A 13,897-nucleotide genomic window follows, 5' to 3' on the forward strand; every position below is an offset into this window, starting at 1 on the left:
CCTCGACAGCTCTTCATCTTGCAAGGCTGAAGGCTGGGCCTTCTCTGCATCTATCTTACTGCTGAAACCGCTGCGGAACCTGCCCCCCCCCCCTTAGACAGTACGCTACGCAACACTACGCCGTGTTCAACGTTGGTCTTGACTTCTACGTTTCGTCTCGTCAGTCTTGTCCATCGTCCTGCTTTATCTTGCGACCTGATATTGCCTGCAACTGGTGTTTGATCAGGTTAGTCGACACAAAACCGTTTTATCACGCTACGCTTTTCGGTGTGGTTGCACTGGTAAGATTGCCAGCAGGCTGTGGGCGCTTAATACTAATTATCCCATCCTCAAAAAAGAAGTCACCATGTATCCCCATGGCGCGCCCATGCCGCCTCCTCAGAAGCCAGAGACCTTCATGCTATCAAATGAGGCCCAGCAGAGTCTCCCGCAAGACGTACAAGTCGCTCTACAGCAGGTTGATAATTGTATGTGACTGCTCTAAACTCCCACCAGACATTATGGTCGACGCTCACAATTTGAACAGTGAAATATTTCCTCATCTCTGCTCCAGTAGAGCGTGGACGCCAGACCAACTAATCAGACGATTCTTACTTCCCACCGGCGATTATGTCTCGTGTGTGCTATGGTATGTCGACCGTAACGAGCCAGCGCTTCTAAGTCATTAACATTAGTCTTAGGAACAACCTCTTCCACATCTCGGGCACCGACATCGTTCGTTGTCTCTCCTTTCGTTTCCAGGCCTTCGGACGGCCAGTGAGGAATACGAAGAAATTCGAGGAAGGCATCTTCTCGGACCTTCGCAACCTCAAAGCCGGCACTGATGCCTCGCTCGAGGAGCCAAAGAGCCCATTCTTAGACTTCTTGTACAAGAATAATTGCATTCGAACCCAGAAGAAGCAGAAGGTCTTTTACTGGTACAGCGTGCCTCATGATCGCTTGTTTCTCGACGCTCTCGAGCGGGACTTGAAGCGGGAGAAGATGGGCCAGGAGGCCACCACTGTGGCTGTTAATGAACCAGCCCTCTCATTCGAGTTCGATTCGTCCCAGTCGCTCTACGAGCAGTTGACAAAGGCTCAACAGGCAAACTCTTCATCCTTCTCCGCCGCTCATGTCTCATCTGCATTCGCGTCGTCTCACTCTACCTCCCCCATGCCACGAGCCACTGATTCCATGCCACCTCCTCAAATGGCTCCTCCCTCCATGCCTGTCGTCCACGAAGATCAACAGAGCAACCATGCAATGTACCATGGCTCCGTTGGCAGCGATTCTATCAATGGCCATATTGTCAAGACCGACCCGGACTACCAACAGTTTCAATACGACCGCAATGGCATGGTCTCTAAAGTCCATCAGCGCCATACTTCCATGCCAACATATATGGAGTATTCGCCTGCTCCATCGTTCGTATCCTCTCACTACGACGAGTATGCCAACCGTGGTATTTCCTTTGAGCCTCTAACTCCTCCACAGCACGCAATGCATCTCAGCTCCGAACCAGCCTACATTGCGAACGAGGACACCGGCCTCTACACTGCGATCCCAGACATCGGATCTGCCTCCTTCAACCCAATGATGCAACTACCTCCCTCCAACGTTGCCGCTCCTCACTACTCTACTGCCTCAAGAAGTTTTCCTTCGTCCAGCGTGTATTCCGTTATAGAAGGCTCACCGACGTACAAGCAGCGTAGACGCCGTTCATCAATCCCACCAAGCGTCACCAGCGCCATAACAGCAGCTACCAACAATCTGCATGCGCAAGCACAGTCCCAGGACATGCATCAGCCCCAGGTTCCCGTCCAACCCCATGCGGTTCACAGACCCAGTGATCTTCGCCGCTCGATGTCTACATCCGTCGCACTTGAGGGCGATCCATCTCACGAAGACTCTCCTCCTCGAGCCATGTACTCTCAGCCCAGCGTTCACCACTCCCGCACTACCACTCCTCTGCCTAGCTTAGAAGAGAATCCTGTACAAGTGTCTGTTCCAATATCAATGGGTGAAACAACCGTGTCCGCGTTGTCGAATATGGAGACACTTGATGGTACAGAAGCCATGCACTTGATGAACGGTCATCAGGGTGAGAGGCCTGGCCCCATCCGTCGTGCTAGAAGCGCTACAATGATGGAGCTGGGTCCATACCCCCAGAAGTCTCATTCCTGCCCCATCCCATCATGTGGCCGCCTCTTCAAACGTCTAGAGCATTTAAAGCGGTAAGCATTATCCGATACCTTTACCTCTATTCTGAACATGACTGACAAGCTTGCAGACACGTAAGAACACATACACAAGAAAGACCATACACCTGCCCTTACTGCAACAAGGCCTTTTCTCGATCCGATAACCTTGCACAGTATGTTTTCCACCTCTACCAAGCATACTTCGTACTCATTAACTAACCTGGTTTGCCAGACATCGCCGTGTCCACGAAACCCAACAATCCTCAACCACCGGCTCTCAGCCCCCAAGCTTCAAAGAAGACGAGCATGATAACGACCGCGAACAGTCCGTCGCCGTGAGTCAACATGAGCAGCAGCCACAACAACTCCAACAAGCCCCAACATCTAATGCGACCTACCTCCCCACCACTGTCGTCAACATGGCTAATGTCACTTCCATGCACGCAATGGGCACCCACTCCAATCTACCATCCATGGTAGCACCCCAGATGATTCAACCTCAAATGGTTCAACCACAGATGCTACAGCAGCAGATGTGAACCAATTCCTTTTTTATTTCATTTACATAAAGTTCATTAGATTACGAAAATACGCCCGTCAGCCTCTGCTTTCTTGTTCGCTTGGGAGAATCACTCTGCATTTGTTTTGGTTTTCAACCTGACGGAAATATTTCCCTCTTTCCGTTAGGAACGCCGTGATATACCGCGGCTTATATATACTGGGTTATACGGACTCTCTATCTGCACACGATTTGAGACTCCAACGGGGTATTTCCAACCCCAGTTATAGAGACAGGTGCTCTCTATGGTTTTAGCCCATCATGATTTCATCATCATCTTATCTTATGTTGCAACGTATAATTTTGCTGGGTTCGCCTTGGTTCCGTGTCTCTGGTTCTTCCTTTCTTCCCCGTTCTCTTTTCAATGTTACAGTCTTATCTACCCGGGACCCCTACTCGTTCCAGGACTGAACAACTGGGGGCTCTTCCACCTAACCGTTTAATAATGTCTTTTATCCTCTCATACTTTTCCATATCTCTATGGTGTTTCCCCCCCTATATATATCCTACCTTGTCTGATGGATATTGTGTACCATCTCGTCAGAGTTTGTTTTATTCAGCTTTAGGAGGATTTTTGCATTGGCACTTTTAAAAAGAAACATACACAAAAAAAGGGGAAGGGGACGAGGCAAGCAAAACGGGTTTCTTTTTCTCAATATTGTTCTCCCTTTTGGAAGATGAACAATGACCTACTGGGGAGTTATATAGGACATGTCTGGTTTTTTTTTTCAGTTTCTCATATTAATTATTATCCTGCCCTGTTCCCTTTTAATATGCTTCTTTCCTTTGCCTTTCAGTTATGTTCTTCGACCTTTTGTTAACTTAGACCTATCTCATCCATTTTTCATATCTTTTGCTTCGATATTCAGCCCTCCTTTTTCCTTCGCCTCTTTCCTACATGCTTTCCTCCAGCGTTGATGTTTTGTTTCCCTTTGTTAGCCATCTTTTTTGGTATCTAGGAAAGTATACCGACTCTCTCTCTAAGCTCGTTAGTCACTTGATAATATAGACCCCTATCTGCCTAGGGACGAATGGGACGAATTACGTATTACTCCGAAATCCTCACTCTATCTGTATTTTACTATCATAACACAGCTCAGCCGATTCAACGGCGTCAGTCCAGGCATATCCCTGCAGATAACTCCGTAAGTACATATTCAACTCCACCGGAGAAATTAAAAACACAACATCATCTCTTACCTTCAATTATTATTACGGAGTAGATACAGGCCGTCTTCTCTCTGGGCAATCCGCAACAGTTTCTAATTTCTCTGCCGTTGTATATATACGAGACCCGGTAGCCATATCTGCGGCCGCTTATGGGCCTAGATTCATCGCTATCCCGTATTCCATGTTCGAGCGAATACTCCATATCGTCAGCCTTTCGAGGCCAATCCTGCCCATTACGGAGGAGCCGTCGAGAAAAAGAAGCGTTGTTCGCCTCAAGTTATTTGCTTGGGCCGCCGTAGGTACCTGTACCTCCTTTAGGCTTCACGGATGACGCAGGGCTGGTAACTCTCTGGGCTTCTGGGCTTCTTGGAAGAAGAAAAAAGCACAAGGAGCTGGAAGGCCTTAGCTAGGTTACGACCATCTCGCTGTGCCAGAGCACACGACACTCGCCTCATGCCTCATGACCTCTGCTCTGAAAAGTCAGCGTTGTAGGCGAACAAAAGGGGGTTGCAATAGTCTGTCTTCATGGCTTGATGTATGGCTGTGTTTATATTCCACATACTTTCTTGCAGTTCTTGAGTCAAAGCTTTGCTCTTGAATTTCAGTCATCTCGATACTCTTTCTCTCTCTCTGTGGTTAATCTCAAGCATTTCTACCTGTTTTAATCCCATAGGGTACTTTTATACATTGGGCGTTCCTTGCAACCGATCTAGTTTGATATACCCCCTTTTTTTTTTATATCGTGGTGCAATTTTGCCATCACTTAGAAGATATACACGGCTCAGTTGCACCTTTTTTTTCATGGCGTATCACCCAGACAGAGGAGGAGACAGTACATCGCCTCTCCTGGCCGAACCAGGGAGGCAGTCTGGAGAGATATGGGACGATGCGGCTGCTGTGGCCAAGCAGGCAGAGAAAGAAGGAGAATCGAAGAGCAGCTGGTACTTGTTTCTGTTAGCTCTCAGTATTGGGGGGTAAGTACTTGTGCCTTATCGTCAGGTGTCAGAGATCTCTTATATTGACTAATATACGTATACAGACTACAAATTGTGTGGTCGGTTGAGTTATCAAATGGATCTGTACGTATTTGCTTCCATATACTGGACCACTTTTCACATGTATAATATTCGCCTATCTCAGTGCTATAAATTTGCTAAAGTATTCTAATAGCCGTATTTACTGTCCCTTGGAATGAACAAGTCTTTACTTGCATTCGTATGGATTGCAGGCCCCCTTACTGGGACTTTGGTGCAGCCCTATGTAGGGATCCGAAGTGATAACTGCCGGATTAGCTGGGGAAAACGAAAGCCATTCATGATCGGAGGAGGGATTGCTACGGTTTTCTCCTTGTTGGCGCTGGCTTGGGTACGCGAGATAGTCGGTGGGATACTATCATTCTTCGGAGCTGCTCCTGAATCGTCTGGGGTCAAAGTGACCATCATCGTGGTGGCCACTCTACTGATGTACTGCCTTGACTTCGCTATCAACACCAGTGCGTATTCCTTTACACTGGCTCCCAGATACCTGCTAGTATACTAACCATACATAGTACAAGCAGCAATTCGTGCCTTTATAGTCGATAATGCCCCTGCGCATCAACAAGAGGCAGCAAACGCATGGGCAAGCAGGCTTACAGGTATTGGAAATATAGTTGGCTATATATCAGGCTACTTGAAACTCCCAAAGATATTCCCATTCTTAGGGAATACCCAGTTTAAAGTCCTCTGTGTGATTGCATCGATGTGTCTAGGGCTTACGCTCCTGGCTAGCTGCTTATATATCACTGAACGAGATCCACGGCTAGAAGGGCCGCCCAAATCTGAGAACCCGGGAGTTGTCGCATTTTTCGTGCAAGTGTTCAAGTCTATACGAAGGCTGCCTCCTCGCGTTCGAAAGGTCTGCGAGGTCCAGCTCTGTGCATGGGTAGGCTGGTTCCCGTTTCTGTTCTACGCTACAACATATATCGGACAGCTCTACGTCAATCCAATTTTCGACAAGCATCCCAACCTCTCCAAGGATCAGATAGAGGCTGCATGGGAGGCAGCAACTAGGATAGGCACTTTTGCACTTCTGATATATGCCATCACTTCGTTTGCTGCAAGCATCATCCTGCCCTTGTTGATTGTCCCATCATATCGACCATCCGTCACCTCAGAAGACGTCTCTCCCCCTTCAAATCGACCGTACTTGAGCAGTCGCCCGTCGACATCCACACTCTCCTTCACTGCATCAGCAGGTGCTGCTATCGAACCTACTGCTATCGAACCAATCCATGATCCCAGAAGGCTAGACGAAGGGGGCAGATGGTCATCCATCCTTTCTAAACTCCAGGTCCCCGGTCTCACTCTGCGCAGGCTATGGCTCATCTCGCATATTCTGTTCGCTCTGTGCATGTTTAGTACCTTTTTCGTGTCTTCCCCGGCAGCTGGAACAGCCGTAATTGCGGTAGTTGGTTTATCCTGGGCTCTGACCCTCTGGGCTCCCTTCGCTCTTATCTCTGCGGAGGTTGCACAGCGCGATGCAGAACACAGACGGCAAAGGCACTCGCTCCGACCTCGGACGGCGTCAGCCCCTAATCCTATTGGCTCCCATCCACGCCCTTTTCAGTCTAACGTTGGAACTCATGAAAGAGACATCGACGAGGCCCCTCATACTAGCGCAGTAGACCATGATGCAGGAGATAAAGATGAAACAGTTGACCAGGCTGGGGTTATCCTGGGAATTCATAATGTCTCTATTTCGTTCCCGCAGATCGTATCGACCCTGATCAGCAGTGTTATTTTCAAGGCCCTCCAGAAACCACGGGGAGAGCCCTGGGATGATAGTGTTGGATGGGTTCTTCGGTTTGGCGGATGCGCCGCCCTGGGAGCTGCATGGTTCACGAGCACTATGAGTGATGGTGGTCCAGAGAGCACTGAGGATGGCTCTGTTTAGGGAAGTTGTTCCCGCTACTTTTTCATTATATACATTCCTTAACTTTGGCATGGTATATTTTGGTGGATGTGTTTTTACACAGATATGGTCAGTTATTCTAAATTGATAGCGCTCACAATACCGCAACCAGAATGAGTATACAGTCAAATAGAGGACAGGGTAATCAACAGTTACTGCTACTTTATTTAACAGACTTTCTCTCATCCAAAAGGCGTAGGAAATGCTATCAACACCGTCATCCCCGGATCAGTATCAAAAGTTCTGCCCTTCGGCCAAAAAGGAGAGCTCGTGCTATTAGGCGGCAGAGAGATGAGTTATCTAATTTGACAGTTAGATATAAATGCAAATTTAACCGTATTTCCAGAATAAATGCTGCGGAAAAGCCAGGTAAAGTCCATTTAGCCATATAACATACATCAACCGCATGTCGATATTCACCAACCCGCCCTCCGAGAGATATGTAACGGGTGAGAGTGTGATTTCTCCTCTTAGAGGATTTTGCTAGCACGGAGTGCTCTGAGATCTAGTTACCGCGCTGAGGCCTTGACGGTGTTGATCCTGCATCAGTTCATTGTCTCGAGCGGCAGAGTTTAAACCCAATATATAACTATTTGTTCGTAGGCATAAAAAATTTATCAGTAGGCGGTATTGCTGATAGAAGAATTATCATAACCACCTATATAGTAGTTTGCTTGAGCTCCTACCGGCTAATGATATTTCTTCGGTTAATTTTTATTGTGATAACGACCTCTGTTTCTGATCCATCTGCCTCGAGCCACCCCTAGGCATCGATTAAACTCGGCCCTTTTATCTGTCAAATAGACCAAAATAGTATCTGTTGACAAGGCATTTAGCCGCTGTAAATGAGGTATCCAGCTCTTTAATAAAGCGCGCATCCGATAGGAAGGGAGAGAGTACCAACACTTCGCGAACCTGCTGAGGCGGAGCCCGTCCTCGCTGCTAAGAGGCTTCAAATGGGACTTTAAACATTGCAAAGCTATGCTTGGATAGGAAAAATAGGTTGCGAGATGTTAAGTGGAGATGTTAGTTAGAGAGTGGCTTTTATAACTAGCCAGCTAGCAAGTAATAGATCTAGGGTAAGTCACTAACAGCCTCGAAAAGTGACATTTCTTATTCACTGGCCATAAGTCACTAGAAAGCACACATCCGGAGAAAGCCCGAATTTCGCAAGTTATTAACTATTAGCTCTTATACCCGAAAAATGTAAAAACCCCTAAAGCTACCGTATGGCTAGTTATTTGTGACACACTCTCTCCGAGCAGTCAATCTTGTCACAACATTGGTCCTTGCCATTGTGCCAGATGCAATTGTTCTCGATGTCCCTTACCCTGCATGGGACCTCCGTAAGTTCAAACGGCACACACGGCTCAGAAGACCGCGTGTAGAATGTAAGCGCAGGCTGGTCAGCCGGACAGGCAGGTCCGAGACCGAATTCTGCACCCGTAATGCAGTATTTACCGCAAGGCCATTTGGTGATTGCGAACCTGCCTGCTTTCGTGAAATCTGGGGTCTTGCCGATATGAGCACCGTCGGCTGCGTTATTCAACCACTGACCTGCATCTGCTCCATCCATAGGAGTTCCGTGAAGGTCTTTGATATAAAGCTCGTCCCCAGAGTTGATAGGGCGTCCTGGGTTGCATGTCCGATCTCTACAGAGCTGGAACTTTCCAAAGATGCGGTCTCTGCTATCCGGAGCTGCATTGTAGTGCCCGCCGGTACGAAGGTAGCCGAGAAGCTGGCCATTCTTTTCGAGAAACGTATAGCATTTCCCTGTAGCATTGATGGGAGAGGTTAAATCCATGACGTACAGCTCTATTTGTCAAGAGGCCAGGGCTTACCGGTCTTTAGCCCGGAAGAACATTCCTCAGGCTCGCAGCACCCCTCGGCAGTTAAGTTTTTATCTTCAGAACAGGCGCATTTGCCCTGCACGAGGGGCTTGCCGTTTTTGCAGACCCTGCCATCATAAACTTGGCCGGTGGGACAACAGGTATAACCAATGGCTTCTGAGCCCGCTAGATCATGGCCTTCAGCACAACAGTCAAATGCAGTTGTGGAGGTTCCCTTAAGAGTTTGGCCTGGCAAACAACAGGAAGCAAACTGCTTATCGGCACTGGGGTTGAGGACATGAGTATCTGGACATGAAAACCCATCTTGAAACCCATCTTCTCCTAGCCATGCAACTTTGTTGCGTTCGATGATGGCGTTATTGCCCATCTTCCTCACGGCCACATTGGCGGCATGAATCAGGGAGGGGGGATTAAGGATATTGGTCAATAAGCCTAGGTAAATGAGCTTCATGAGGATTACTGGTATTTCCTGGTTTCTCATATAAACTGTAGTAATTGATGTTGAATATCAAAGATTAGACCGAGTGAAAACGGGCTGGTTCTCTGATTTATATCTTTATCATCATCGGAATTGAAGCCCAGGCCGTCCCTTGTCGACGACGTCCCAGTGACCGTAAAGGAAGTTTTGGTATGAGCATCTGATATCTCATTTCTTTTTATTCCATATTGACCTACAGGAGGCTAGTCATAAGTCTGCCATTGACACCCCCCTGAGAGGGCTGGGGATAGGCAACCAACAATGACTGATAGGTTTGGGATAGAAGAGACCGAGATGTTGGTATTGAGCATATCCTGTAAGAGAACTTACTGCTTGCCCCGGGAGGCCACCCTAACGGTCATATGGCAGTGACATAGTCAGGCTGACTGGTATCTGTCGAGTTCTTGTAACCCGATCAGGGTCCATATCAAGTCTAGCCTAAAATCATGTAGGACAACCTACGGCGGCCTGGCACTCTCTCGACAGGGAACCGTCGTGAGCAAGGCATCACCAGGCATATACATAGTAGATATTTGTGTTCCAGGCGTACATTTATATTGTTCTTCGCAAGTTAAATAAATGAAATAGCTCCGACGAAATCCCGTATGTTGTGCGACTTTATTTCTCTAATACCGGGTGTCACATCTAGGTACATAGCCGGCATTCTAATGCTCAGGAAGTGATAAATATCCTCATCCAGGCACAGAAACTACATAGTAGTGTAGCACAGCAACGTCGGGGCGGAGAGATGCACAGCTCTCCTGTATAGTCGATAGTGCTTTTGATTTTTAACCAAACCGGTCCGTAGGGTAAGACAGGAATAAAGCCATCTTGATTGCATAGGAGTTAGCCTGCTGACATAGTGCAGTTATCGGTGTATCACTCTGAGGATGTCGATTTCGAAGCGGACTGGAGAGAGAGACAGAGCAAAGTTATCAAATTTGACCCAGAAAAAGGGCAACCTTTGCTTACTCAGAACATATCACGTGGTTATAATCCTGCATTGTTGCTCAGTAACGCTGCAAGATATTCGATATTCGATATTATATAGTACAGTTTTGTAGTGGAATCTCGAGGTCTGCTTTTCATAGTGCAGTGTGGCAAGAAAGGTATAAAAATCAAGGGGGATTTCTGCGAGCTCGTTGGGGGTATAAGACGGATCTGATTCTCGATCTGGATCTGGCTCTGGCTAGGGCTCGGGTGAAGGCTGAGGCGGATATAGTGGCATTAGGGATTGCTGTACGGTTATGGGTTTTCTCCTTTGAAGCGAAGACCTAAACATCTCTGTTCATCTAGTCTTCATTAACCCTCATATCATCCTTTGATGCTCGTTGGCGACTTTGGCGCGTTGTTGAAGTGCACTTCACGTGACTTGAATCGACTTGGCCCGATTTAGTTACTTCATTTCGTAAGGGAAAACTGATGGATATAAACAACGAACCAAAGGGCTTCTATATCGGAAGCTCATCTGCAACTGATAGCATCGTGCCGCTGTCTTGTTAGCCACCGGAGAACTCGCCCCGGGGACTATGATCGCGGCCTGCCTTTCTGATCGACTTACCCAGTCGCGTCCGTACCCTCCCATTTGAAATCTAGTGGCTTTGTTGTCATCACCATGGCGGCCAATTTTATAGGCGGGATTATATCAAAGGTTTTAAGTGAGTAAACCACTTATCTGTGTCTCTCTGGGTTTATGGAAGGTTATGGAGGATCCTTAGCTGACGGGTGAATTTCACTATGCAGGGAAGAGAGAGGAGGAAGAGGATCCAGATGGTATGCCGTCGATCTACAGAGCTACTCACCAGCCCAACCCAACCCGATAAGCAGCATCCTCAAGCTTTTATACTGGTTGAAACCGCAAAAAGGCATTCAGCTACTCTGACACGGGTTGATATAGACTCTCCGGAAGCGGGAGAACGGGAGTTTTGGACCTCCTGGGCTCTATTCATCCTTATAATGCTCTTGATTACGGCACTGTTCACCAGCTACTTGCTTAAACAGAAGCGCATTCAGGCGGTACATGAAACAGTTTTGTCTATATTTGGCGGTACGCTGTGGCCCATCTCTGCCTCGAAACGTCTTATGGGGGTCAAATGCTGACACCTGTGCGGTTTACTAGGAATGGTTGTTGGGCTGGTTATTAGATTTACACCAGGAACACTGATTCAGAAATCAGTCAGCTTTGACTATCAGTTCTTTTTCAACCTTCTCCTTCCTCCTATTATATTAGCATCGGGTTACGAGTTGCACCAGGTAAGCTTACCAGGAACCTGATTCATCGCGTTCAGGAACGGTACAGGCCACAGAGGTGAGGGGTTGCTGATCGGCTTCTGTTTGGAAAAATGCAGGGCAATTTCTTCCGAAATATTGGGAGTATTCTTACCTTTGCTTTTGCTGGAACATTCATCTCTGCATTAGTCCTAGGACTCATCTTATTTCTTTGGACACGCATTCCCATTGAGGGACTAGATATCTCCTTCGTCGAGGCATTTTCTGTCGGAGCCACACTTTCGGCCACCGATCCTGTCACCATTCTTGCAATATTCAACGTTTATAAGGTCGAGCCTAAACTATACACTGTCATCTTCGGAGAGTCTATTCTAAACGATGCTATTGCTATTGTTTTGTTCGAGACAGCCCAGAGATACAAACCTGGCAGCGCAGCCGGCTCCCTGACTGTCCTCAGCCTGTTTGAGGCTATCGGTATATTCTTGATAGTTTTCTTTGGCAGTCTGCTTATTGGTGTGGTTGTTGGCATAGGCACAGCATTGGGTCTCAAATATACCCATGTTCGCCGTGACCCTAAGATTGAAAGCTGCCTTATTCTCTTAATTGCTTATGCCTGCTATTTCTTCTCTACTGGAATTCACATGTCCGGTATGTATATCTTTGATCTTAAACTGGGTTGACCGTGCTAACTGCTCCAATCAAGGTATTGTATCATTATTGTTTTGTGGGATGACGTTGAAGCACTATGCTTATTACAACATGTCTCGTCGAACTCAGCTCACGACAAAGTACATTTTCCAAACCATGGCACAGCTTTCAGAGAATTTCATATTCATCTATCTGGGCTTGGATCTGTTTACCGACGAGAATCTACAATTCAAACCCCTCTTTATCATGGTGTCTGTTGCGGGAATATGCGTAGCAAGATACTTATCAGTGTTTCCGTTGTCAAAGGCTATCAACTGGGTTATTCGATATCGAGCAGCAAACCGAGGTAGGGATGTGGCAGACGAGCTGCCTTATCCTTATCAAGCCATGCTTTTCTGGGCAGGCTTACGAGGAGCTGTTGGTGTTGCATTAGCTGCGGGACTTGAAGGAACAAATGCTCCCGCTCTACGTGCAACCGTTCTGGTCGTTGTCGTCCTGACGGTTATCATATTTGGAGGTACAACTGCCCGAATGCTAGAAATTCTGGACATCCGCACCGGAGTCGTTGAGGAAATAGATTCCGATGATGAATTTGACATCGAAGTAACGAATGGCGGCACATATTACAAACGATCGGGGACTGGTATGGGCCACACACCGCGTAGAAGCGACTTCCAACTGGACTCGGTTGCAAGGGAGACCGATATCAATAGAACCGGGCACGGCTACTCAAGCGGTAGTAATGGGCGGCTAACCCCTCAGGCAAACGAAAGTCATCCTGGCAGTCTTTCAAGAAAGAAATCCTCATATTCCAGAAAGGACCGTACACGGTCCCGAGACGGAGCTTCGACGCGGGAATTGCTTGGAGGCCGAGCCGGAAGCGGAAGCGGTAGCAGCGTCGATTTGGACAGTGGTCATGATAGGAGTCTCTCCGGACGAAACGCAAGAGGCACAGGTGACATGGGCATGAACATCGAAGACTTTGACCTTGAAGTTGACGCCGCATTCTCTGACGATGATTTACCTCCTGCCGCCGCCTCGCAGGCCCAACGTACTCGCACACACTCACAATCTAGATCGACTTCCGCTCACGCTACCCACTCCGGCGATGGACCATACACCAATAACTCGCAAGGAGAACCGTCATCTTCATCCAAACCTATCACGGCTGCCACAGATGCATTCCGTGATTTATTGACTGGTAATCGTGACCATGCTACATGGTTCAAACAGCTTGACGATGAATACATAAAACCAAAATTATTACTTGATCAGGGATCCGGGTCTGGGTCCCCATCTGGATCTGGACGCAAGGGACCTGATGCTGTATGATGATTGGACATGGCAGTTATTGTTACGACTTTTTATATGTCTTTCTTTGGGTCTTGTACTTTATACGTTATGTTATCTACCACCAGACTACATACCTTCTTTATTCTGGCATTAATAGAATAGAGCTATGTCTTTGCCTTTTGCTACAGGGTTGCAAGGGCCAAATGAATAGTATTACCGATAATAAGCAAAAATGCTTTCACCTTTATCCTTATTACATTATGGAATTTATCCCCATCAGCTTCTCCAGCCAGTTTAGTTACAGCGTATAAAGTGCATAGCTACCCCTTGATAAAAAAAAGGCAAAAAGAAAGCATCGTCTCCCAATATATTAATATATCACCCTCCCTCCTGAAAACTCCCACCGCGAGTTCGATCAGGCCACAGGACAAACCCAACTAAAACTACCTAGTTTAAACAGCTAAGAAAAGGGACATAAGCCAGACAAAAAATACAAAAAAGAAAATATACTTTAAAAACACATGGGGATAAAATGAGG

The 13,897-nt window shown here is 47.2% G+C and overlaps 4 protein-coding genes across 4 annotated transcripts; 3 read left to right on the forward strand and 1 right to left on the reverse strand.

The window, feature by feature from the left end:
• Nucleotides 1–346: 346 nt before the first annotated feature.
• On the forward strand, nt 347–2,719 carry MCYG_06904 (transcription factor steA; the record flags this gene model as incomplete). Its single annotated transcript, XM_002844894.1, has 5 exons — nt 347–467; nt 496–628; nt 681–714; nt 742–2,213; nt 2,413–2,719. The coding sequence occupies 5 exons, from the start codon at nt 347–349 to the stop codon at nt 2,717–2,719; spliced, it is 2,067 nt and encodes a 688-aa protein (XP_002844940.1).
• A 1,991-nt stretch (nt 2,720–4,710) lies between these two features.
• Nucleotides 4,711–6,843, forward strand: MCYG_06905 (general alpha-glucoside permease; the record flags this gene model as incomplete). Its single annotated transcript, XM_002844895.1, has 4 exons — nt 4,711–4,883; nt 4,949–4,988; nt 5,080–5,401; nt 5,459–6,843. The coding sequence occupies 4 exons, from the start codon at nt 4,711–4,713 to the stop codon at nt 6,841–6,843; spliced, it is 1,920 nt and encodes a 639-aa protein (XP_002844941.1).
• A 1,255-nt stretch (nt 6,844–8,098) lies between these two features.
• On the reverse strand, nt 8,099–9,551 carry MCYG_06906 (cysteine-rich secreted protein; the record flags this gene model as incomplete). Its single annotated transcript, XM_002844896.1, has 3 exons — nt 8,099–8,676; nt 8,703–9,187; nt 9,520–9,551. 3 exons carry the CDS (start codon nt 9,549–9,551, stop codon nt 8,099–8,101), a joined length of 1,095 nt encoding a protein of 364 aa, XP_002844942.1.
• A 1,253-nt stretch (nt 9,552–10,804) lies between these two features.
• Nucleotides 10,805–13,398, forward strand: MCYG_06907 (mitochondrial sodium/hydrogen exchanger; the record flags this gene model as incomplete). Its single annotated transcript, XM_002844897.1, has 5 exons — nt 10,805–10,847; nt 11,087–11,236; nt 11,309–11,442; nt 11,538–12,066; nt 12,122–13,398. 5 exons carry the CDS (start codon nt 10,805–10,807, stop codon nt 13,396–13,398), a joined length of 2,133 nt encoding a protein of 710 aa, XP_002844943.1.
• Between the last annotated feature and the right edge of the window lie 499 nt (nt 13,399–13,897).

The sequence above is a fragment of the Microsporum canis genome, genomic scaffold (genome assembly GCF_000151145.1).
Source record: "Microsporum canis CBS 113480 supercont1.6 genomic scaffold, whole genome shotgun sequence".
Lineage (NCBI taxonomy): Eukaryota > Fungi > Ascomycota > Eurotiomycetes > Onygenales > Arthrodermataceae > Microsporum > Microsporum canis.